The sequence below is a fragment of the Ammospiza caudacuta genome, chromosome 3, assembly GCF_027887145.1.
Source record: "Ammospiza caudacuta isolate bAmmCau1 chromosome 3, bAmmCau1.pri, whole genome shotgun sequence".
Lineage (NCBI taxonomy): Eukaryota > Metazoa > Chordata > Aves > Passeriformes > Passerellidae > Ammospiza > Ammospiza caudacuta.
Window position 1 is genome coordinate 6,307,067 of NC_080595.1, and position 23,993 is coordinate 6,331,059.

General features: G+C 45.3%; 1 protein-coding gene across 1 annotated transcript in view; it reads right to left on the reverse strand.

Annotated features, from left to right (window-relative positions):
- The window catches only part of CAPN13 (calpain 13), a 45,381-nt gene extending 21,726 nt beyond the window's left edge, over positions 1-23,655 (reverse strand). Inside the window, exons 1-8 of the mRNA XM_058802499.1 lie at positions 23,419-23,655; positions 12,070-12,139; positions 10,653-10,771; positions 6,938-7,071; positions 4,893-5,067; positions 3,321-3,392; positions 1,536-1,621; positions 179-253 (exon numbers count right to left, since the gene is read on the reverse strand). Of these exons, the coding sequence (XP_058658482.1) occupies positions 179-253; positions 1,536-1,621; positions 3,321-3,392; positions 4,893-5,067; positions 6,938-7,071; positions 10,653-10,771; positions 12,070-12,139; positions 23,419-23,655 (968 nt within the window). The remainder of the gene's footprint in view (positions 1-178; positions 254-1,535; positions 1,622-3,320; positions 3,393-4,892; positions 5,068-6,937; positions 7,072-10,652; positions 10,772-12,069; positions 12,140-23,418) is intronic.
- Positions 23,656-23,993: the final 338 nt, after the last annotated feature.

Genomic DNA, 23,993 nt, shown 5'->3' on the forward strand with positions numbered 1-23,993 from the left:
TGTTAGGTCTTGTTTCCTCTGACACCACAGGGTCAGGACAATCTCCAAATTGTTGTTTGCACACAGCCAACACAGGGTGCCTTGAGCCACCACCAAGAAGAGAGAACTGCCAAAATAACTTTTTCCATAATGAAGGCAAATAGAAAACCCTGCAGACAAAGGATCAATAGGGAAATACCAGAATTCTCCATCATCCTTATTTCTGAGGAGGGCTTCTCTGTATTTAGGCTCAACACGGTCCCACTGAGGAGAGCTGCAAAAAAAGAACAAATCAACAAGATGTGAGGCACAGCTTTTCATCTTTAGCCTATTCATCCAAGCAGCTGGTCAGGCCATGAGGGATCAGGAGGGGTGAACAAACTGTGCATTGGAAACAGGACCAAAAAATGGAACTCAGCTGCCCAGCCTGGGGTGGGGAATCCTCCCCTCTGTCCTGGTCACCTGTCCCCAGGCTGGAGAGGCCCCAAGCCACAGCACTCTGAAGCACTGATATTCCACTGACATGCAGGGAGCACATTACCCAGTCAGATGTGCTGTTTCCAAGCAGCATGTTTATAATTAAGTGATAATTGTACTTTCTGCAGAGTTTAAGATAAACAAACAGCACGTGAATCAATAATTTATTGATCTGTGCAGCTCACCTGTGAACATGCTGCTGACATTTCAATTACACTTAGGATTGTAGTGCACCCTTCCAAAAGGATGGGAGGAGCAGAGGGGTGTTATCCCAGCCTCAGACACATCCACACAACCCACCAACCCTTCCAGGTGCAACACTGCAGCCTGACTTTTCTCAGCAGAGTGCTCGTGTGTGGTCCTAGCAACAGGGAGGGGTGGGACGCTATTAAATAACCTGAGTGGCACAAAACATCTCTCTAATCATGGAAACACTGATGCAATTCCAAAAGGAAAACTAAGATCTATTTGTTTACAAAATAATGTTGCAGTCTGTATAATTATTTTCTTTGGGAAAGAGATGTTGGATTATCCACAAAGGCAGCAAAGTGATCCTTGCATCCCCAAAGCTGCATGAAGGATCCAAAAGATTAGTTCAAGCCATTCCCTGGCACTTTGCCTCTGGAATAACCAAGCACCCTTTCTGTCCCTCTGTGTTCAGTGCTGCCCTGCTCCATGGACTCATCTGACCATCCTCTTCCCAGAGTCAGCCCCATGGGAGCAGAAGAAAGAGGAGGAAGGTGGATGTGTGATTTCTGCAGGAGGATTCAACAGAAGCAACCATCCAAGGACATGGTCAGAGCTTACTCCAGGAAATAAGAGCTCTTCCATCCAAGACTTCTGCAGAATCATGCACTGGGTAAAATGCATACACACAGACAAGAAGGGACACCTGAGCCTGGCAAGGCAAGGCTGCATTAGTTTCCCCTGGATTGGATTTCTGCAGGCAGTTGCTATGCAGATGGAAATAATGCTCATAATTAACTGATTTGGAAATATCTGTTTTGTTAAAATGGGTGCAAGGCAGAGGTTCTTATAAAAGATTGATTCAGTGTTATATTAAAGCTTTAAGACCCTACTTATCACTCCAGGGCCCCTTCCACTCCCCATGGCCCCATGGATTCCAGATCCTGATGATATGCTTCCAGGCATTCTTGTAGGGGACCTGAAAAGAGGAAAGAAAAACAAACTCAGTCACAGCTTTTCACAATTCAGTGAAGAGAAGGGTAATAAAACGGAACTTCCTCTATACCTCAGAGACCCGATTTAACCTCTGATCTCATTTTCCCAGCAGTGAAAAATCAGTGCCTTCTGCTGCACTGCAAAGGAAGGATGTGTGAGAGAAAACCTCTCAGGAAAACCATTTTGCTTTCCTGAGGACAGTGAATAGCTGACACAGGGAGAAGCAGCAGCATTCCTGTCACACTGCATGAATTCAACAGCCTTGGGAAATTCCAGTGCCTAATTCTGCACATCTGATGCTGTGAGTCAGCAAAGGCAGAGACTTTGAGGAATGAGGTCACCAGACTGCCTGGAGTGAAAGCCAACAGTCAGCACAGAGAATGGAATACAAACACAATCTGTGGGGCTGTGGTTTGCAGCAGCTGGGGGTTCTGGTGTTCTCCTCCTTTTGCTGCCACTGATTTAAGTCAGAAGCAATTAACTTTTGCCAGTGAGTGAAGCCAAAATGGTGGAAGTGGAAAGGAGAAGCAAACCTTTGTTTTCTGGCTCTCCTTAGGCACACAGGCAGTGTTGGAAACAATACCATGGCAGTCTCTTCCCAGGCAAAGGCTCAGCCTCTAATTATTGCCCCTCAGGACAGCCCCTTGGATGTCTTGGCACTTGATTAAGTGGGGCAAAGACTGTTTCTCCTCTCTCACACACCAGGAACAGCCTGCTTCTCTTCCAGCAGAATTGGGGCACCCCTCTACCCCACAAAGAGACAGCTGGGGCCTTCTCTGGAGCTTGGCAACCCCCATATTTCCATTTTGTAGCCCCTTGCCTCCAAAAACCAGCACGCTGGCTGTGATGATAGCACCAAGCATGCCATGGCACGAGAAAACCAACAGAGAGAGGGGGGATAAGGGAGAAAGCAGCTTATAGGGAAAGCAGCATCCCCTTTCCAAGGTACTTTAGGTTCCAAGATTCAGAGGTTTTGTAGCTATCTTGCTTGACAGCATAGCTATTGTTTGGTTTCTCTCCTCACTGTTAACTCTCCTTGTGTGCACTACAGCTTACTGGGCTAAGCCATGTTCTGACTTCTGGCTGTAAAAAATCCTTAATTTCTTTTGATCCATGTGATAAATTGGTTCTCAGATCATCAATATTAATATTCAGCCAGGAGCAGTTCTGCATGAGTACAACAGCTTTAAAAGATGGAGAAACGCTGTTCTTGAACCAGCGATTTACTCCTCACACAGTGATTTTTGGCAGCTTGTGATTGAGCTGAACAAATGTAGATTTGCATCAGATGACAAATCCCACAATTTCAGCCAGTGCTTCTGCTTGCATTTGAATCACAAAAGCACATTTTTAAAGAGTCAGAACAGAACAAAAAATCTCCAGAAATGTTGGATTTGACACACTGGTATTGTATTGTGTTTGGGACACACTGCTGAAGTGTCCCACAAGAAAAGTCAATTTCAGTTGCATTTTCCGTTAGAAAACAACATGGATTTGGATATCCTCCCTCTTTTTGTTGTGCCAGAGTCCTTCCATCTCTTGGAATTTGAACTATGGGCTTTCAGCAATGCCCCCTGAGCGTGGAGCTAATTCACCTCACTCTGACTGGACCAGCAGCACCACTGCCCTGTGGTGGATCATCAGTACAAGATCTGCAGGCAGGAACAAATCCCTGGCCTTACCTTCACAGCTCCTGTGACGGTGTAGGCATGGCCCTGCACAATCCCATTCCTCAGCTCTATGTTCCTGCTTGACTGCAGAGGGGAGAAAGCACAGCTTTTAGCTCCTGCCACACCACACAGACACAGCCACCAGCTCCCACGAGTGTCATTTGCACTAAACAAAGCCTGGGGTCTGACCACAGCAGCTCCTCAGGGATGTTCCTCCAGGAATGTGGCCGTTCCCACTGCACCTGAGCTGAGAGAACAGTCCTTGGCTTGCTTGCAGCAGCCAAGCCTCCTGTCCTGAGGAGGCAGGCACCCCAAGAGCAGGGTCACACATTCACTGCCACATGCCACATGCTGTAGGGGAAGCCTTGGAGATGTTTTATCAAAGGTACTTGCTGAATATCACAAAGCCCTTTGCTGTCACAGACATCTTTTATGAAAAATCCTTTCTTTGGGATTTTTCCTCCTGAGAAGCTGAGAGGCCTCAGGAACAAAATGCAAACATTGATTATCTGCTGCTGTGGAATGCAACAGGTAGATCTTTGATTAGCCCATCTTAGATGTTTATAATTAATGGCCAGCTGGCTCGGACAGAGAGTCCAAGCCACAAACCTTTGTTATCATTCCTTCCTATTCTATTCTTAGCTAGCCTGCTGATGAAATCCTTTCTTCTATTCTTTTAGTACAGTTTTAATGTGATATATATAATAAAATAATAAATCAGCCTTCTGAAACATGGAGTCAGATCCTCATCTCTTCCCTCAACCTGAGACCCCTGTGAACACGGTCACACTTTGCAACTGCCCAGCATCAATACCAGTAAGGCTACAAGCCACAATGAGAGAATTACATCTATCACAGACATCTTTTATGAAAAATCCTTTCTTTAGGATTTTTCCTCCTGAGAAGCTGAGAGGGCTCAGGAACAAACTGTAAACATTGATTATCTGCTGCTGTGGAATGCAACAGGTGCATCTGTGATTGGTCTCATGTGGTTGTTTCTAATTAATGACCAATCACAGTCAGTGGGCTCTGACTCTCTGTCCAAGACACAAGCCTTTGTTATTTTTTTTTCTATTCTTTGCTAGCCTTCTGATGAAATCCGTTCTTCTATTCTTTTAGTATAGTTTTAATATAATATATATGATAAAATAATAAATCAAGCCCTCTGAAACATGGAGTCAGATCCTCGTCTCTTCCCTCCATCCCAAGACCCCTGTGAACACCGTCACATTGCATCCTTTCACAGAAGAGAGGTGTGTCTTGGCCTTTCCAGAGCTGATCACAAAGTTAGGAGGCCAAAATCAGTCCTGCTGGAATAGGACACCACTGTACTGCAGTGGAATTAGCCAGGAGAGAAGCTGCAACCCCCTCTGGAACAGAGCAATCCAGCCACCTCTGCCCAAATGCCTTTACAGTCCTTACCAAATAATCCTATCTGCTTTCTGCTGCCAGGTTCCCTTGGGGCATCCATAAACTGTAACTATTTTACAGAGTGGTGATGGGTTTCCCTTTCCCCTGCCAAGAGCAGCCTTTGTGCAAAGCCAGTGGACCCAGAGAGTGAGTGTGACCAGCCCTGTGACTCACCTGGCCCGAGGTGCTGCAGCCCATGAGACACCGAGACCTGTCAGCTGCTCTCAGGATCTCCTCCAGATCAGAAGGTGGCTCCTTCAATGAAAACTGCATCTGGACTCCACCTGTGAGGTCTACTAAAGCATCTGAGAGGTAGCCACCATTCAGGTTCTGGTAGGAGCCCTGCAGCCTATGGAAAAAAAATTTAAATAGATTAAAAAAAAAAAAGGGGAAAAAAGACAGAGAAGTTAATTAGTCCTTACATTGTTTTCATAAACAATACACAGTGCTTGCTTTAAAAATGAAGGTGTGCATCGAGGTGGTGAGCACAGGGGAGCTGGGTTGGGCAGACACTGTGGCCAGGTAATGAAGGGAAACGTGACTGAAATACTTGGCCAGGCACAACACACGTCCTGTGGAAGGAAGGAGGGAGACAAAGGGGGAGCTGTTTCTGTGCCTTCATCCCCATCTGAGGCAGCTGTCCAGAGCCATTCACAGACAGTGCAAAATAATAATAAGGTGCATCTCAGGCCAACACAGGCATTTCTGGGAGATGAGCTGCATCTCATCTTGAAGCATGCAGTTTCTTTTCTCTGAACAGGAAGGGAGCCAAGGCTGACTAGTTCAAATGGATGTTTCAGGTCAAATGGAGCTGAACTGTTAGTTTCTACATCCTACTTATACAGGGCTCTTCACAAAAATGGCCAGTATTCCTTTTGCAAATGAGAAAAAGGAGAAGAGAGGTGAAGGTATTCACCCATGCTTCCAGGGCAAGGCAGAAATGAGCTCTCAGCACTGTTCCCAGTTCACTCTGCTAGAGCACAATAATAGGATAAGAATTTAATATTGCCAGCACAGTCCTTGTTGTTTTTATCGTGCGGTTTTTATTGAGACAGCAAATAAGCTGGAACATGCTGTACTTAGAGCAGGTAGAGCATGCTGTTAAACCCCTCCATACACACTGTATTTAATGAATGTAATCAAATGAAGTCTGCAGCTAATTGTATTTTGAAGAGTTGTCCTTGTCCTACACTGATGAAAAGAATTTGTCTTGGGCGTTGGGGAATAACTTCTCCAATGGGAATCTCATAAACAGCATTGCTTGCAACTTTAATTTAATAGAGGTTTGGTATGCATTGTAATTAAAATCTTATGCAGCAAATTGATACTGAATCCTGAGTCAACTTTTCTGAGATATCTCAGGGCAAAATGCATCCCCTTCCTGAGCTGCTCTCATGCTGCTTTAACATTTGCTTTTTCCTGGCCAAATCTGCCAAAATTATTATCTCTTTTCCTCATCTCCTCTTCACTGCAGTGCAAATGCCACACCAGCCTCAGGTACCAAGTTCCAGCCCTTTATACCACCCCTAACACAGGACTTTTTCTTCAGCATTTTTAATAATGAGAAGTGGGCAAATGCTAAGGGACCACAATCCGATCCATTCATTCTCCAGAGGATTTTAAAAAATTGTTATCTCTTTATTAGGCATTATTTACCCTGCATACTCTGGGGAGCTCAGCTTAGAGTCAGAGCTCTCTGAGCAGTGAGAGCTGATCAGAGAGTCCCAGGAGTGTGTGTGTTGTGCCTGGGCATGTTCTTCAGTCCTGCTTCCTCTCATTGCCTGCTCCAAATACCCACATGATCTCTGACTGGTGTCTGTAAACACAGGTAATCTGTGCTTGGACTCTGCAGACCCAAACAGAGGACAGCACAGAAAGGAAAACAGAGACAAAGGAGTTTCCCTGAAAACAGGAGGACACTCCAGGCCCTTTTGTGTCACCATTGCCCTGCTCATTTTGCTTCTCAGGCATTAACATCCTAGATTTAGGGGCAGATTTAGGGCTGGCTGCCTTTAGGGCTGGGTAGAGTTAGGTCTAACCCAAGGCCAACATCTCCTGTTTATGTTGTCCCCGTGTTTGCTGCAGCCAACACAAGCACAGCACCACAGAGGCATCTGTCAGCCTCAACTCCTTCCTGTGTGCTTTGCACAAGGCAGAGGGTGAAACCACCCCCAGAAAGCATTCAGCACTTGGCAGAAGAACAGACCAGGTGTATTTACTTGGCATATGCTTTTTCCAGCAAGGATGGCCAGAATTCATTTGAAGTTCTGGGGTGTACAGACAGGTATCTTCCATTTAGGAATGGCAGCCGGTCATCTATCACTACATCCACCCATTCTCCATACTGCCAGAACTGGAAATAAATAAAATAAAAATATATTTTAAAAAGAGAGGGAAAAAATAAAATAACGAGCCTCTTTTAAGCACTAATGCCCATGGAAAGAAAAATCCTCCTGAACTAGCACAGGAATTAATCTAAAGCAACATGGATACATGCAAGTTCTGTCCTGAACTCCTCAGGCTAATGGTCCCCATTGTTAAACAAGCCACCAGCTGGCTAGATTTCCCAGTGGCAGGGAAAGTCCTTGGGGAGTGTAACTGGTCCTGCAATCAGTGGGAGGAGAGATTCAACAGGGGAGTATGCAAATATTCTTGGGCAATAGCTCAAGGAGATAAAGAATGATCAGCAGGTGGATTCCACGAGCCTCACTCCTCAGCCACACTTGGATATTTCCACACAGTGCAGCTCTTGGCCAGAGAGGTTTTGTCAAGATCCAGCCTCTAAATTTCCTTTCCTCTGTGTTTCAATTAAGACTCTGACATGCTGTCATGGATGGAGACAGTGTAGTGACTAAAGGCTGTTTTGAGGTGTTATCCATCTCCTTGATGGATGAGAAGGACACAGGCAGTCTCTCCAGCATGTGGACAGAGCAGGTGTTTCTCCAGCTGAGGAAACTTTTCAAGGGAAAAGACAGGAATAAAGATCTGCGGGGATGAACTAAAGGAGCCATTTCCAGAGTCATTAGCAGATTAATGTAGCTTAGCATGATTTGAAATCATAAGAGGCCAAGCTCTTATTTGCAGTAATGCTAAGGACTCTAGTGGAAGTATGCCAGCAATAGATTTAGTCTAGCATGATTTTATTTCAACAGCTCCGGTCAATGAAAAACCCCAGAATGAGCTGTTCTGCTAGAAAAGCACCAGACTAGATCTGCCCAGCAGCAAAGCAGCTTACAGACTGCTCAGCTGAAAGCAGGTCTGATCCTGCCCACATTTCTGCCTCACCCAGGCCTCTCCCTTTCTGCACCAGTGGTGGCAGGAGGGTTGGAACCACCTAAATTGGGTTGGAACCGCTAACTTGGGTTGGAACCTCTACCTTGAGCTCCAGGAGATATTTGGGGTTTCTGCTTGATTTTGGTTCAAGGAAAAGCCTTCCACTGGCTGTCCTCTGCCTGGAGGAGAGACAGGCAAAAGGAATGTCCAAAAGGAAATGTCCTTTCAGTCACCTCAGGAGCCCTTCTGCCAACATCTAGGAGCAGGTCTCTGTGAAGAGGTGCGACATCCAGCCACACCTCCCCGTGTGCAATCACAACAGGTAAACAAGGAGAACATGCAGGACTTGCTGTGGGATTAATGCAGTCCAAACCTACTGAGGGATGTTTTTCCAAAAGTTAAGTTCTTTGGCCATGTTTGGTAGGGAGGTCAAGCTTGGAGGCTGTCTGAATGCAGCAGCGTATTTTTCTTCAGCTGCTTTGTCCTGTCACAACAGACCTCCAGGTGGTCTCATCTGAGCTCACAAGGACAGGAAAAGCCACAGAAGGAAGAAGAAATCTCATGGGAAATCCTAGAGTGCTCTGGAAGTACAAGAATGGTGCAGGAGAAGCCATTCTCCTGCTTTCAGAGCATGTGGCTTGAGACTGGCTTAATGAAATTTCTTTATATCCCTTTATGGGATTTAAGTACTGCAGCTGTGAATGTGGTAGTAAATAAAACCAAGAATTGCTATTTAGGCAGGATGCAAAGAGGGAAGTTCTTTGCCTTTGCATTTAGAATAAGCCTTTTAAATCAGGACTTTATTTTCCTTAAGAGAAGAAAAAGAAATGGACAGTCTCAAGATGACAATAACACATCTAGGGTCCTGATGGTCAAAGGGGGAATGCTGTGTGGTTATTTTGCCTCCTTTTCTCCTTCCTGGACAGGGATCTTAGAAAAATCCAGTTCTGAAATTGAGTAAGGAGAAAATCGCATGTCTATCAACTATCAACTAACGCCAACCTTTTGTATGGTGTTAAAAAGCACTTTTTGGATGCTTCTTGAAACTGAGGTCTTGACCATTTATGGTCTTTAAAGATTTCATCAGTTTTTTCCTGTAGAGCAGGGACATTAACACCCAGGGCAGATCCCTCCAGTTGTGAGAAAGAGATTCGTATGCAAACATGGGACTAACTTAATCCCTGGGGAAATAACATCACTGTAATTATTCCCTAGATAAAAACATTGCCCATCTTAACTGCAGCTGATGAAGTGCTGAACACCCTTGACTCTTGCAGCTGAACAGCTCCTGCTGTACAGGAACACTGGAGCAGCCCCTTGTACTCCTGAGAGGCAAGATGCTCCACTTCCAAAATGATGAAGAAAAAAGTTATAAGCTAAAATTATTCTATTAGCATATGATATGCCTTGTTTGTGATTCCTCACTGAACTGAGGACTGGTTGCTTAGCCTGTGGATGGCAATAAAATATCTTTGATGGAATAATTGAAAGGCATTGCAGAGAAGCATTTCCATTCAGAGGAGCTTTCTCAGGGGTTTATTGCTCAAGGAAAGCCAGAAACAGTTGCATTGATTTGCAGATGAGATGACAGGGAAAACATTTTCAAATACTGTAAGGTATTTATACTGCTTAAGATTTAAGGATTGCGCCTAACTAATCTTTTCAAAGCTCCCATGAAAGACAATCTAGCTTGCATCCTTTTAATGTGTTTTAAGCAGACTGGTGTCCCTTCAGCTGGTTTATCTCACACAGTGTGGCAGTGTGTGTGCTGGAAATGGGCCAAGATAGAAACATCTGGTATTTTAAGGAGCAAAGGAACAGAGCAAAATTTAGACTGTCCACAAGATAATCCTCCTGGTGCTGCTCCACAAGAGCCTAGGAGGTCAAACAAGTCCCACTGCCAGAGCTCTCTGTTTGGTACTGAACTGCATAAAACAAGAGATATTTGTGAAGTAAGGGGGATGAGGGATGGCTGAGTTTATCCAGATTTTCTCCACATCCAGTTTAGCTTCTGGAGTTTAATGGTGCTGCAAGCTCTTCTAATCCCACCAGATATTTGTTTGACTCAGACACAAGCAAGCAGAGCCTGCCAGTTGCTACCCGAGTCATCCTCCTGGGAGATTCAGACAATTTCAGGAGTTGGTAGAAAGTGGGATTTACTAAAAAGCCTTGTTCCTCTCTCTGAAACAAATCTCTTTTCAAAATATCAAAAGCCTGTTCCTCTGCTCTGTCTCCAAGGATTTGTAATTTCCAGCTGTTTCAACGAGCTAAAAGGGCAAGGTGAAGTGGGGAAACAGAAAATGAGCCCAAATAGACAGTGCAGGTGAGATGACAGCCATAACACACTGCCCAAATCAAAGCAGCCACCAGAATGCCATCTAAAACATATATGTACACAAACCTATCTGAACAGCTGGTACCGCTGCCTTTGCAGTCATAACTTTCAGAAAAGGGCATCAAATTCCCTGAAGTGCAATTGTACCACCTGGAGCATGAGGAATCTTTAAAAAATTCAGGATTTTCTGCAAAGTTCTGAATTGGGAGTCAGCATTGAAGAACCAAAGCATTCAAGGGTGTTGGGATGTGGGGCTGCAGCTTGGAGCCCTTTGCAATCCAACCCAGCCAAGCTCAAATGGTACCAACAGCACAGGGAATACATACCCGGAAATGGAAAATCCCAGCATAATCCTCCTGGAATCCTTGGTCCTTGGGCAAAACATTTTCCAAAAATTGTTTTCGCAGCGTCAGGGAGCCCAGGGCAGCCAGCATCCAGCAGTCACCTCAGGGGAGGGAAGAATCCAGTGCATCCAGTCAATCACTTGCTGTTCTGGATCACAGCTGACTCTTTAGAAAGGGAATGGGCTGCAACATCTAAGACCCACTTTGCTAAAAGTAACCAACATTCTTCTGTCTCCTTTCCCCCCCTCCAAAATGGTGAAGCACAGTCCAGAATTCACCAGCAATGTCCACTGGGAGCCCTGCTGTCACCAGCCACCCTTTTCTACTTTCAGGCTGCTCCTGTCTTTTGCAGTCATGTTGAGACTTGCAGCCCAGAACTATTGTATTTGTTGGGAAATGCCCCAACAAAGGCAGGAATGATGCATCTGACTCCATGTTCTCAGAAGGCTAATTTATTATTTTATGATACTATATTATATTAATGAATATTATACTATACTAAAGAATACAGAAAGGATACTTACAGAAGGCTAAAAAGATAAATAATGAAAATTAGTGACTCTTTCCAGAGTCCCAACACAGCTTGCCCCCAATTGGCCAATGAGTGAAAACAACTCACAGCAGAATCCAACAAAACAATCACCTGTGGGTAAACAATCTCCAAGCACATTCCAAAGGAACAAAACACAGGAGAAGCAAATGAGATAAGAATTGTTTTCCTTTTCTCTGAAGCTTCTCAGCTTCCCAGGGGAAAAATCCTGGACAAAGAAATTTTTCCAGATAATGTAAATGCCACACAGAACACTCTTTAGGAAACCTTCAGACTTCTCAGTGGAGTGAGAAATGGGAAAGCATTTCTTACTCCATGGGAGCAGAGCTGCTCCAAAAGACAAACATGGTCAAGGAGCACAAGATGGAACTGACACAGGGTGCAGATACCTACTCTGATATTGGGTAAGTATTGCAGGAGTTGAACAGAAATATCCACAGGAAGAAAACACTGGCAGACAAATGAATATATTAGAAAGGAAAGAAAATTCAGCCCTACAGAAGTCAGAGCTGTGCCTGTTTATCTATGCACACTCAACTGTGTTTGACCTTTCTTCCTGAAGCATCTGCCTGATCTCAGTTGGATCTCCATTTCTAAGCTTGGCCTTACACAGACAGAAGGCAGATGCCAGACAAGAGTGACAAAGATTTGAGCTGCTGCATTTGGGAATCCTGTTAAATATCTGCAATCAGTTGTCTGTGGACTTGTGCCAGTCTAGATTGACCTGCACTGATTGTTAACTGCAGCTGCCATGGTCCACATCTTCCCACTGAGCACTTGGAACATGGCAAAGCAGTCACAGGTTATTGCTTTGTGCAGATCTCCTCCAAATCAAGAATATCACCTTACCTATTTCTCCTTGCATGATGTCAAATCTGCTAACTCCATCCGTGATCAGATGAGGATTTCTCTGAAGTTCCTGGAGGAAAGAAAATGCAAAGAGCAGCGTGAGTACCCAGCCTTTGCCAGCAGTGTGTTCCTGCCCTTGCCTACCTTTTCCAGGTCTGAAAACTGCTTTTCTTGAGCCCTGATGTTTTGCTGCCTGCCACCAACAAAACCAGAGGAGATACTCAGCCATCTCTTTTTTAACCTGCTCAGATATTCCTAGGGATGGGGACCTGAGGGTGGGTGCTCCCTGAGTTTTCATTTGGGTTTTTCTGATGCTGCTGACACCTTTCAGAGAGAGCTCTGAGCTTGGCAGTGAAATCATGCAGTTTGCTGGGGCACAGCAGGGCACAGACACACAGGTCTCCAAGCAAAGAGGAACAGGGTCTATACTTCAGCTCAGCAGTGGGTCTGGGAGCATTTTACACTCTAAGCCTTTTGTGTTTCCATTCAGGTCTAATACAGGTCAGCCTGGGCTGCTTTTCTTCACTCTGGTGAGGGAGATATAGAAAGAGAGCTTAATTTCTGTCTGCAAAATCCCATAGGCCTGGCTGACATTTTTGATTCAGGGAGAATTTTCCTTGAGAGCCTTGCTTGGGCAGTGAAGGGGGAAGCACTTCAGAGCTTGGCTTTGCACACAGAAATGTGAACCATTCTCCCAGCTGTGCCTGCTGTTGGCCTGGGATATCTGAGTGCTCAGGAAGGAGCAGCCTCACCATCCCCCATGAAGAGCCCTTGGCACTCTCCACCGTGGTAAGGCTCTGTTTTGAAAGAGCAATCAGCCTGAAATAGGCAAGTCATCACACATGTAAGAAAACAAAGAGATAAAAGGAAGGGAAAAAGTTCTGGTTAAAAAAAACCAAAAAAAACCAGCAGCCCTTCCCTGAACAGGCCCTGGCATTCCTTCCTCCCAGCTGGTCTGACATGCTGCACAAAAATAAGACCAGCTCACAATGTGACTCATGACTTACACAGTTGTGTGAGCTCAGCATTAGCAAATGCTGTCAGCTTTCTGAAATGGCTCCACAGTGATCAAACCCCTCTAAAACACTTGCCTGTCAGGAAAAGATGCAATGCAACGTCACTGCTCCAGGCTGGTGGGCACATCATGCTCCCAGAGCACTGCTGACGTGGGGGAAGGCAGCCTCAGCAGGCAAATTCCTGGAGAGATGTTCTCCTACAGCCATCCCCAGCTATCCCAGGACTTTGGGGATTTGCAGCAAGAGATTTACCCATGGCATGGGAGCAGGCCTAAGACGTGGCCACCAGCAGCAGTGGTTGCTCATTGCTTAAGGAAGAAGCAGCATTGAGCCCTTCTCCCTTCTGCTCTTCTGCTGGGATGCTCCCATCCATCCCAGCCTTATCTTTTCCCTACCTCCCTTTCCCACCTGGGTGAACTCAAAACTTTCCCCAAGCAGGAAAGTTTAAACTGCATGACAAGGCTTTGAACTTGCCCATGCTTTTGTGTGTGAGGCTGACTTGCTAGTGGTCATCCCAGAAAACCAACAGGATAAAAGAATGGCTGATTTTGTTTCCCCCATCATTTCTGAGGGCTTTGAAGTCTGACTTGCCAGAAGCAAGGTGGCTGGACTATAGCTGCCACAGAGGTAAGCACCATCCAGGAGCATGAGCCTGAAATTAATGGGAAGGCAGCTGTGTCTTTATGGGACCCCCAAGGAAAAGGCTGATGCTGTGCTCTGTGCCAGGATGCTAAAGCTCAGAATTGCTCTGTGGATCCTGCTAGCCTCTTGTGGGGACTGGCTTAAAAGGCAGCCCATTAGATGCCTCACCAAATATTCTATTGCCCACCAAGGTGTTGGACTCCCCTGTGAGCAAACAGGGATGAGCTGAGTCATTAAGCAGCTTCCTTGCTGAGAGAAACTGGCAATTTAGTCTAAAACCAGAAAAGACATCATCTGAAGTCAGACTGCCCACAGACATCTCTGTGGCTGGCAGAGGGAACTCTCCAGTGCTGCATTCCCCACAGCACATGAAGCTCTGCTTCCAGGAGTTTGCACTCCCCACAGGCTCCAGGGCAATCACTGAGACACAACAGTGTGCTGTTTCCACCAGCCAGGGGAAGGGGCTGCTCAGCAGCTGTCTGGACCCACAGAGGGCTTTGACAGAGCACAGAGAGGCCATAATGGTGATGGATGTGCTCTGAAATCTGCACCTTTTCAACTGGGAGGAAGTCTCCAATTAGCTCCTCTTCCTTCAAAGGCAAGAATACAGCAGTCATAAAACACCATATTGTCCATTATTGCAAAATACAGCTGAACACATAGTTACCACTACACAAAATGTGCAAGCCTCACTATTTCCTACTGCTCAAATTGCATGACAAAGAGAGGAACCACAGGTTTAACTACATGTCTGTCCATAAGCAGTGCCCTGTTTCACAGAGAAATGATGAGGCTTTGTGGCATTTTCACTGAGACTTTTCATTTTTGGCTGGAAGGGGGAAGAAGAGGGAGCTCAGGGAGCCATGTGTCTCTTCTCAGAGTATCCATGAGCCCAGCAGTGAAGGCAACCATATGGGCTGCAAGGCAAGCACTCTGCCTGAACTCATCCCCCCAGGACAAAGCTCTCATCACTGGCTTTCCCTGGACCACTGAAGGCTTCATTATGTATTCAAAAAGAAAGAGAAGTTCAAGTTCAAGCCAGTTCATCCTCTAGAGCGTGGTCTGTTCATCTAAAGGGCAAGATAGAGAATTAATCTGAGGTGGAAAGAAAGTATCCTGTACATGCATTTAGCTCTAAAGCTCTTTTTATAATTGCTTGAAATTTTTAGGGAAGAACAAGTCCCCAGAAGGAGCTGGAGGTGCGTAGTGTAGATGTAGACCACAGGCAGACATGCAAAGGACACAGTCAAACTGTTCTGTAAAAAATGGGAAGCCTGAGGTGGGATTTCCTGGGCAGTCTGGCTGCAGGCTGCTCTGGCTGAGTGCTGGCCACTTTCCCCCACATTTCTCTTCTAGCCCAGCATGATCCTGAGTGCAGGCACAAGGCCACTGAGGGTTAAGAGGCTGGAGCTGTTTGCAGAGTCACCTCCTGGTCATCCCACCTTAACCCTAAAATAAAATCCCAGCCCTGTTTCTGTTCCTGTCACAGATCTTTCCCTTCAGCCACACTCTTGTTGCTCCCCCCTGCTGCAGCTCCAACATCCTCACACATCCCTGCCATCATGAGTAATGGTGCTCCCTGTTCAACACACACAAATTATGACAAATAAAAAGGCTGCTATTTATTGAAAGCCAAACTGTTCTCAGCTGGACAAATGTTAATTCAGCAGCACTGCTGTGCCTGTAATAGTGTTGCTGTGGATTAAGAAATAAACACTGTACCACAGTTCCCTGGGCTGAGGAGGGGTCAGTCACACCACTGCCATACATCCCATAACCACAGGAAACCTCCACAGAAATAAGACACTTTGGATAAGGAGGGGAGGCAGAAAAAAGGACAAAGTTAGTGGGGGGTCTGGAGCACAAGGCTTATGAGAAGCAGATGAGGGAGCTGGGTTTTTTTAGCCTGAAGAAAAGGAGGCTCCATATCTGCCTGAAAGGAGGTGGTAGCCAGGCTACAGAGTCTCTTCTGCCAGGTAAAAAGTGATAGAACAAGACGAGATGGCCCAGATTGTGCCAGGGCAGGTTTATGCTGGATATTAGGAAAAATTCATTCACTGAAAGGGTGGCCAAGCATTGGAACTGGCTGCTCACAGTCACCTCCCCTGGAGGTATTTAAAAGACATGTAGATGGCTTGGCAGTGCTGGATAATGGTTGAACTCCCTGATTTAAAGGTCTTTTCCAACCCACACAATAGAAGCTGTGCTGGGCCACACCAGAGATCTGACATGCACTGACTTGTCTCCGACAGATTGGAGAGGGAGAGGATAACTGAGCAAGCCAAAATTAATAGGAAAAATCAGACTACTCTCAAGGGGTCTGCTTGTACCGACAGAACTCAATTCCCTGCTTTACAGCAGAATAGCTCAATTCTTAATTGCCTGATTTCAATACAAATGCATTTGTTGCTTATAAAAGCAGCCATGCTCTGCTCCAGCTCTCTTTTGCATCGGAAGAATGAGCTCACCAGACTCCACACAGGCATGGAGCCCACAAACGTCACAGCCAAGTCCTGCTGGAGGATGGACTGGTGTCAACAACCAGACAAAAAACAGAAACCAGCTCAGGTTTTACCTGAAACCTGTTTGCTTTGGGTGGTTCATTGCTAAAATAAAGGAGGCAAAGACAAAGGAGGCGAACAAGGGAAGCAGTCCTGGGTACCAGGAGCCTTTGAGTTTCCTTGGAGGTCTTGGAACCTCCCCCTGGGATCATGCAGCAAAAGCTGGAAGTACCATGGTGTTACCAACACAGCCACGTGGTCCTGCCTGAGACACCCCAGCCTGGGAAGGGAATCAGGGCAGTGAGCAATCATCACAGCAGCGCTGCTTTCCAACCTACCCAGGATGCACAAACTCCCCATCACCACCCGCTCTCCCCAAAGATCAATGGAGTCGGGAAATACGATGCAAACAAACATTTCCCACCTTGCAGAAGGACAGATGTCATGGCTGGTGATGCAGAGCAGCTTCCCCAGCCCTCAGGGGTGAACTCCAAGTGGAGGTTAGGTGCAATCAGCTGAGCAGGCAGGGCCGAGGCAGTGCAGCCTGAGGATGCTGCTCCTGTTCAATCACCCTGATTGCACACGCACACTCAGAGGAACAGGGCGGACTGATTTTGATTTTCATCACGGAGAAACACTGAACAGGGTCCAAGAGCCTCCTGGGAAGGGCTGGAGCTGTGAGCTCCAGCACAAGCAGCTGGTGAGCAGCTTTGGCTCCTGCCAGGGACTGCTGGCCCCAAAGGGACAGACCTGCAGGACACCACTGTCCCTCGCTGCCACACATTCCTGACTTCCCTCATTAAAACCTCTCGTGTAACAACTTTCATTTCTTTTTCCTCTTCTTTTTGTTTTTGCCAGGTTTTTCTTTATTTTCCCTCTCTTCTATTAGAGACAAGTTTTTGGTTTTACTTCAAATTGTTGTCTAAATTCTTGCCTGAATGAAGTCTGTTTTTTAGTCCCCTCCAGCTACAGACAGGCCAAGGCTGATCCAGTAGGAAATCCAGCTCAGTTTATCCATCCAGAAAGATGCTAACTTCAAAAAAGTTTTTAAAAGGTCCATTTTTAAAAGTCAGTTGCTGGATTCAAAATTCCTTAATGCTGATGCTAATTCTTAGAAATTTCTGGGAACTAAATAACAGGCCAAGGAACAAATAATCACCAAAAGCTATGCAGGATAACAATAGATACTCTGCTCCTGAAAGGTGGTTATGTTTTCTTTGGGAAGGGACAGAGGAAGGGAATTAAAAACATGAGCAAACCCTTTTACAAAGTGATTGATTCAAACCATGGATTATTTTCCCAGCTAACAAGCATTGGCTCCATGAGTATAATTTTCTCCAATGTTTTTTAGGTGCTGAGTGCAGTAGCACAGGGCTCTGCTATGAGAACAAGGTGAATCCCTTGCCTGAGTTCACACTGCCTCTTTCTGCACCTTCCATCCAAGGAATCTTTTGGACACTACCTTTCTCATCCCCTTGATGCCTTGTGAAGGCTGACCTAGAACAAAGGCTAGATGGAGTTAAAGAATAAAGCAGGGATTTATTAAAAGGCCTCAATGGATCCACCTTGGGCAGCACAAGAGCCCAGCCAAGGCGAACCCAAAATAGCACAAAATGGATGATGGTCACGAGGTCTCACACTTTTATAAGTTCAGGTCCATTTGCATATTTGAGTTAATTGTCCAGTTATAGCTTATGAAATCCCATCCTTCTTGTTTTTTCTCTTCATCCTGCCATTGTTTCTGCTCTTGGGCCTGAGATTTGGATCATTTGTCCTCGGTCCCCAGCTAGAGAAGGAATTGTTTTGTCTACCTGCTCTATGAAGAGAGCTCACCATCCTCTAATATGGAGTTCAGAACTACACACTGAAGGGGCAAAGACTCTGAAAAATATAAAAGCTAAAACCTGAGGCATCAACCTGACCCCGATACCTGAGACAAGCACCCAGGAGCCCACGCCCTGATGCTCTGAGCAGGCTGATGATGCAGACAAAGCCCCTGTCAGCTCTTTCAGACAGTCCTTCCACCAGGCACATCCCCACAAGTCACATCAGAGGCACTCAGGGGTTCCTCCCATGCTGATCCTCAAACTCCCACTGGCCACCTTGCAGCTTTTCTTCCAGCTGCCCCCACACACAACTGTGCTAATCAGAGGACAGATCCTCTTATGCCAGCTCCTGCCCAGCATCCCCTCATTCCACAAGGGAGCTACAGGAGACCAAGGGTGAGCAGAGCAGGAGGAGTAGTCTGCACCTTGAAGACCCTTCAGAAAATCCTTCAGCAACTTCACCCTGTGCCCATTTTGGCCTTCTTTTAAGGCATAAGCACTGAGATCATGGACGATCCTTCACATTTACAATGGGCACCACACTGAGCCCTGGTGCAGCGCCAAGGCACTGGTGCACTGGTGGTAATCTCTCTCCCCTCACACACATCATATCTGAAAATATAACCAATGTTAGCAGAAGTAAAGCATTCCACATTTAGCATCACCACAATTCACGTCATCTGGACCATCCTCCTTCAATTTCCTTTTGCATCTGCACAGTACGATGCGCTATGATCAAGACAGAGAGAAATCTTTAGCCTGAACATTAATTGAATAAAAATGCATATTCTGCAACAGTTAATCATTCCATGGCTTCCTCAGTTCCAATCAATAGCTTGTGTGAAGGAAAAGCAGCAAACAATGAAAAAGAATTGTTCTGAACATTTTAAAAGGAGCATCTCAGTTTTCAAAATCTGACATAATTCTTCATGGAGAATTTCCCTTTGATTGATCTTTAGAAAAGCCTAGCTATAGAAAATTCTATATTCAGTCTAAAATAGAGCTTCTTTCCATTTCTCAAAACTTTTGGTGAGCTAAAGAAATAGTTAATTGTAAGGTCCTGCTGTATTTGCTCCCTTCAGCCTGACCTCTAGTAATGCTTGAAATACCACATGCAAAACCTCTGTTACAGATTTCACATTTCAATGGGCATAGATTGTGGGCCTGGGGATGCAAACACAGCCTGAAGCAGTCTCCATCTGATGGAAAACTGTAACTATTGCAGAGCTGGGAAAAGTGACATTTCAAATGTCGTCTTGGTGCTCCTGATCCACCTTCCCTCCCTTTTCAGGCACATGCCTATTAAACAAGATGAGTTTACAAGTCAAAAAGTTGTTTCTGACAGTCACTGCTGACTGTCACTGTCTGAAACCAAGCTGTTTTCTCTCCACTTTATACATTACTCCCAGATATGAAGACTCCAAACTCTGAGCATAATTGGCAATTCTCTTGACAATGTACAAGGTAAAATAGAAGCAGCATGTTGCTCAGCTGCTCAGTTGGATCTGGAACAAAGACAGCAGTTATAATTGCTATCTACCACTTAAATAACCAGATACTGCACGACAGTAAATGGAGGCTAAGAGATTATTAGGACTGAGATGCCAGTCACAGGTACAATTCCAGACAAATTTATTTTAATGTCAGAGTGAGCTAATCGTGGAGGCTGAGAAAAACACAGACATAGGTTAAATTGGCCATGATTTGTCAGTAGGATACAACTGCACTGAGTCTCTGGGAGATGCATTCAGGTTGGAAACAGTCTCTCTTGGGGAAATTACAGGTATCTCTGGGCTGAGTTGTTTAGGTAGCTTAAACATCTGGGATCACATATCCTTAGAGTTAGCATTGCAATGGCCCAGGAACTAAGAATGTATAAACATTTCTGCATGGGTGAAAGCTGCCCAACCTGGTATCTCCTGGTATCTCCCTCTTCCTCCTGGGGGACCAACTCCCAGAGCCAGCTGGACACATCATTGGCCTTTCAGGACTTATGAAATGCAAACACAACCTTATTTGCCTCCTGACCCCCTCACTCCACACATCTGCAGCTCTAAAAATGAATTCAGAAACACCTTCTACCCCTGCTTCATTCTGTCAGGAAAGGGAGGCCACACTCCGATGTCACCATGACAGAGCATGGCTGTTGTGGTGACATTTGAGAATTTCTGGTTGCTCTCCTCAGCCCCTTTATCTTGCATCTTGTCTGGCAAGGTGAAGCCTGCATGGTTGGGAGACATCTGCAGGTGAAAATTTTGGCCAAAAATTTTGAGGGGGAAAAAATTGGGGTCTTCTTCAGCACTGGAACCCTGAGTTTCTGTTCCAGATGACCCAGTTGAGCCAGCAGTCTCAACTTTTGTCCCTTGCCATAGAAAGGCAGCTGGTGATGCTGCTTTAGCCTCTAAAAAAGAACAAAAGGGACACAATGTTTTTGTGTCCCTTTTTTCAATGTTCACATCATGAACCCTGGACCATGGGCATATGGTTTAATTTTTTGAAGGAGAGCTCTGGCAAAGCCAAGGATTTTGATCCTGCTCCTTCCTGAAAAAAAAAAAAAACCCACTCTGGAAAATTGTTGGCTGCTGTAAAAAAATTCTTCAGAAAGGAAGTGCTGGGATGGAGAGGACATATGTAAATTTTTGAAACCAATTGCACAAAAACTTTTATTCAGAACCTTAGTATTCATGGATTCAGCAAAACAGAAGGGAATTCTCCAATACCTGCCTCACCTGACAAACTTCAAGCACCAGCAGCAGCAGATTCTGCTTTTGGCAAGGAACGTCAGTCCCTTTGCACTTGAAATAACTCTCAGGATATTAGAGTGGGATAGATGTTCATCCCACAGCACAGTGCCTCAAAATCAGTGGTATTTGGGTTTTTAAGTCACTTTTTATGCTTTTGTAGTCCTACACTTCTCTGCTGTAAAAGAACTGGGGTGTTAGACTTAAGAGAACTGTATCATAACATTTTATTCCAGTTTATTCATCTTTAAAATGCCCCAGGAGAGTCCTTTCTAATATCTGTGTTTGTCTTTTCTGAGTCTAATGCTTAGTTATCCTATTTTTTCTCTCTCTCAGACTGGAAACAGGCAACTAACTCTTCTCCTTTGCATTTTTAGTTACTTTCCTAATACAACCAACTTTCCCACCTGCTGTGAACCCATGGGCAGAGTGCTGGTGTAAAAAGCACAGCACCAGCTGCACTCTCACTAGACACAGACTTTGAAGGAAAACTGCCTAAGGAGAAGCTCAGACATTCAGCCTGTGGTGGGAGCAGCTTCTGCAGAAGACAATGATCTCTTCATGGCACCTGCACAGAAGACACCCAAATATCGGCACCCAGCACCTCCACACCTACCATGTGCTACCATGTGCTGTGTTTCCTGCCTTTCCACGTGGGCACCCACATTTAGCAGCTCTGCAGGCTGTCCTGGCTGCTCTGCTTCCCTTCTGGGATCCATGAGTTTCAACATCCATGCTGGCTGCATCCTCTGCTGCTGCTGTGCCAAGGCCACCACGCTGCCAAGCTCCAGCACACCCTTGCTGCCCTAACCCATCTGCCATCCAAATAAATATTTTCCTGTTGTTCCATGCTGTCTCTTTACAGTCTCACAGCCGCTGTCCCTATACCCTGAGGCATTGTCCCAGCCCAGGGAAGCCAAAAGCCCCAGGCACTTGCAGAGTGCTCAGCAAAACCCAGAAAAGGGGCAGCACATGGCTCATCCAGGAGCTGCACCAGCAGCAAATGGCACACAGCAGTCAGTGCTCTACAGAGCAGTTGGACCATGGGAAGATTTCCTAAATTAGGTCCTGGGATAAAAGAGCTGAGCATGTGATTCCTACCTCCCATTCTAAACTTCCATATGCCAGATGATAACTGCCTTTTAAATGGCAACTGGGAATCAGCACACAAACTTCATCTCCTGCCTTGCCCCAATTACTTTAAAATAGGTATTGCTGAGTCAGTCGCCTGGATTACAGGAATCAGAGATCTTCAACAGAATTTAACAACTTTTCAGGCTTGCACAAAGTCCTCTAGAAGCAGATCAAGGTAGGAACAGTAGCTCTGGTCAGACTCAGAGGTGAAAGCAAATTTCCTACAAGAATGAACCTAATGGAATCATTAATGCTGCAGATGTTGTGTTATAGGTGAGTAATGTAATAGTTGGCTCCCACAGTTAAGATAGATATTATGTGGATGTTAAAATGCATAGTGATGCTATTGTGATTTATCTCTCCATAGTGCTCTTTCTCTTCCCCCTTTTAATAGCCTCAGTAGGGGGCTTAAAGAAAGCAATTTTTTATGTCCAACTGTGAGAGCCAACTATTACATTACTCACCTATATCACAATACCAGTTTATTACCAAAATCTGACCACCAACCAAGATATAAGAAAGTAATCTCCACCAATGGACAGCAGAGAAGGAAATGACTGACAAAAATTTGGGAAGGGCTAAAGATATAAAAAGCAAAGCATCCATTTTGTAGACAAGCACGTGGCTGATAGTCACAGGTGCTCCCAGAGCTGTAATTTTTCCTTATTTATCTATTTTGTTGTAACTTTGCTAACGTTTAAGAATTTTTAAAAATTTTTAAAAGTGAGCAATCGTTTCTCACAGATATCTTCCCTCCACACATCCCACAGCAAGGATCCATCCTTACAACTCTGCTTCCAGTGCTCCCCTTGAGGTTTACTTTCCTGCTCAACATAGATCTCCCACCCCAGTGTGAAAAATGCATATTATATGATTGGCTTTTCACAAATATTGAAATGAATATTATATGTGTTATGTTAGAAAGTTATAATCCTGTTCAGTAGGGTGTTAAATATAGTTTTGGACCATAACATAATATTAAAATAGAAACTATGCTATGTAAGATACTTTTTCTAACTAGCTCAAGAAATTCTTTACCCAGAGAAAACAGCAACAAGACAACAAATTTTCAAGAGAAGAATTATTGCCTCCTTATCAGGAAGAGCCAAACTTGGTGGGGACTGAGATGACTGATTTACGAGATGAGGGGGGGAAGTTGACAATAACCAGAAAACACCCTTTGTTTGAAAAGAACTTTTGAATCATGTATGAGATATTTGAATATGCAACAGGCTATTGCTTTTAAGGGTTAATCCTTTGTTAGTGACCCATGCTTTCAAGAGGAAAGCATCCAAATGTTTGTAATTCTTTCCTTTTTTATTGTCCTAACTCTGACTGTCCAAATTCTTATCACTCTAATTTGTATTACTATTTTTATAGCCATTTCATTACTATTAAACTTTTAAAATTTTAAAATTGTTCACCCCAGCGTGCAGGCCTGTAGCCCCTGGCCACCAGTGCCCTCAAGCTCCCCAGCTCTGGAACTCACCGTGGGCCTCTTCCATTGGATCCGCCAGAGCTTCTCCTGTGGGAGCAGGCTGGGACCGATGGAACTGACGTGGGCAGGGAAGGTGGAATCCTCAAAGAGCAGCCCTTGGCTCAGGCACGAGGCTCTCAGCTCTCTGAAGTCCTGGCTCTTGAATTTCCTCAGGTTCTGGGGGCTTCCTGTGGCTCCTGAGGTTTGCCAGCCCTGGTCTGACATTGGAGCAGAGCTGGGGGCCAGCATCCTGCCCTTTTCCTGTGGGGGGAAGACAGGGACTGCCATTAGTTTCCCAGTCCAAAGTGGTGTATCAGGAGTGTGTGGGATAACCCTTCTCCCTCCCATCAGGAGCTGCAGCTTGCAAAGCTGAGGGCAGCCACAGTGACAAAATCCTTATTAGCTGGAAATGCATGGGCAAGGAGCAGTCGTCAAATCCTGTCTGGTTTATCTTAAACCAGGGCTGTCAGTGCTACAAATTCAATTTGGAGTCTTCCCCGAGGACAGAGAGCAAAGCTGTTAGTGAGCTGCTGTGTGAGCACTGAGGTACAGCTGCAATATAAGGCAGCACAAGGGATGGAACAGGA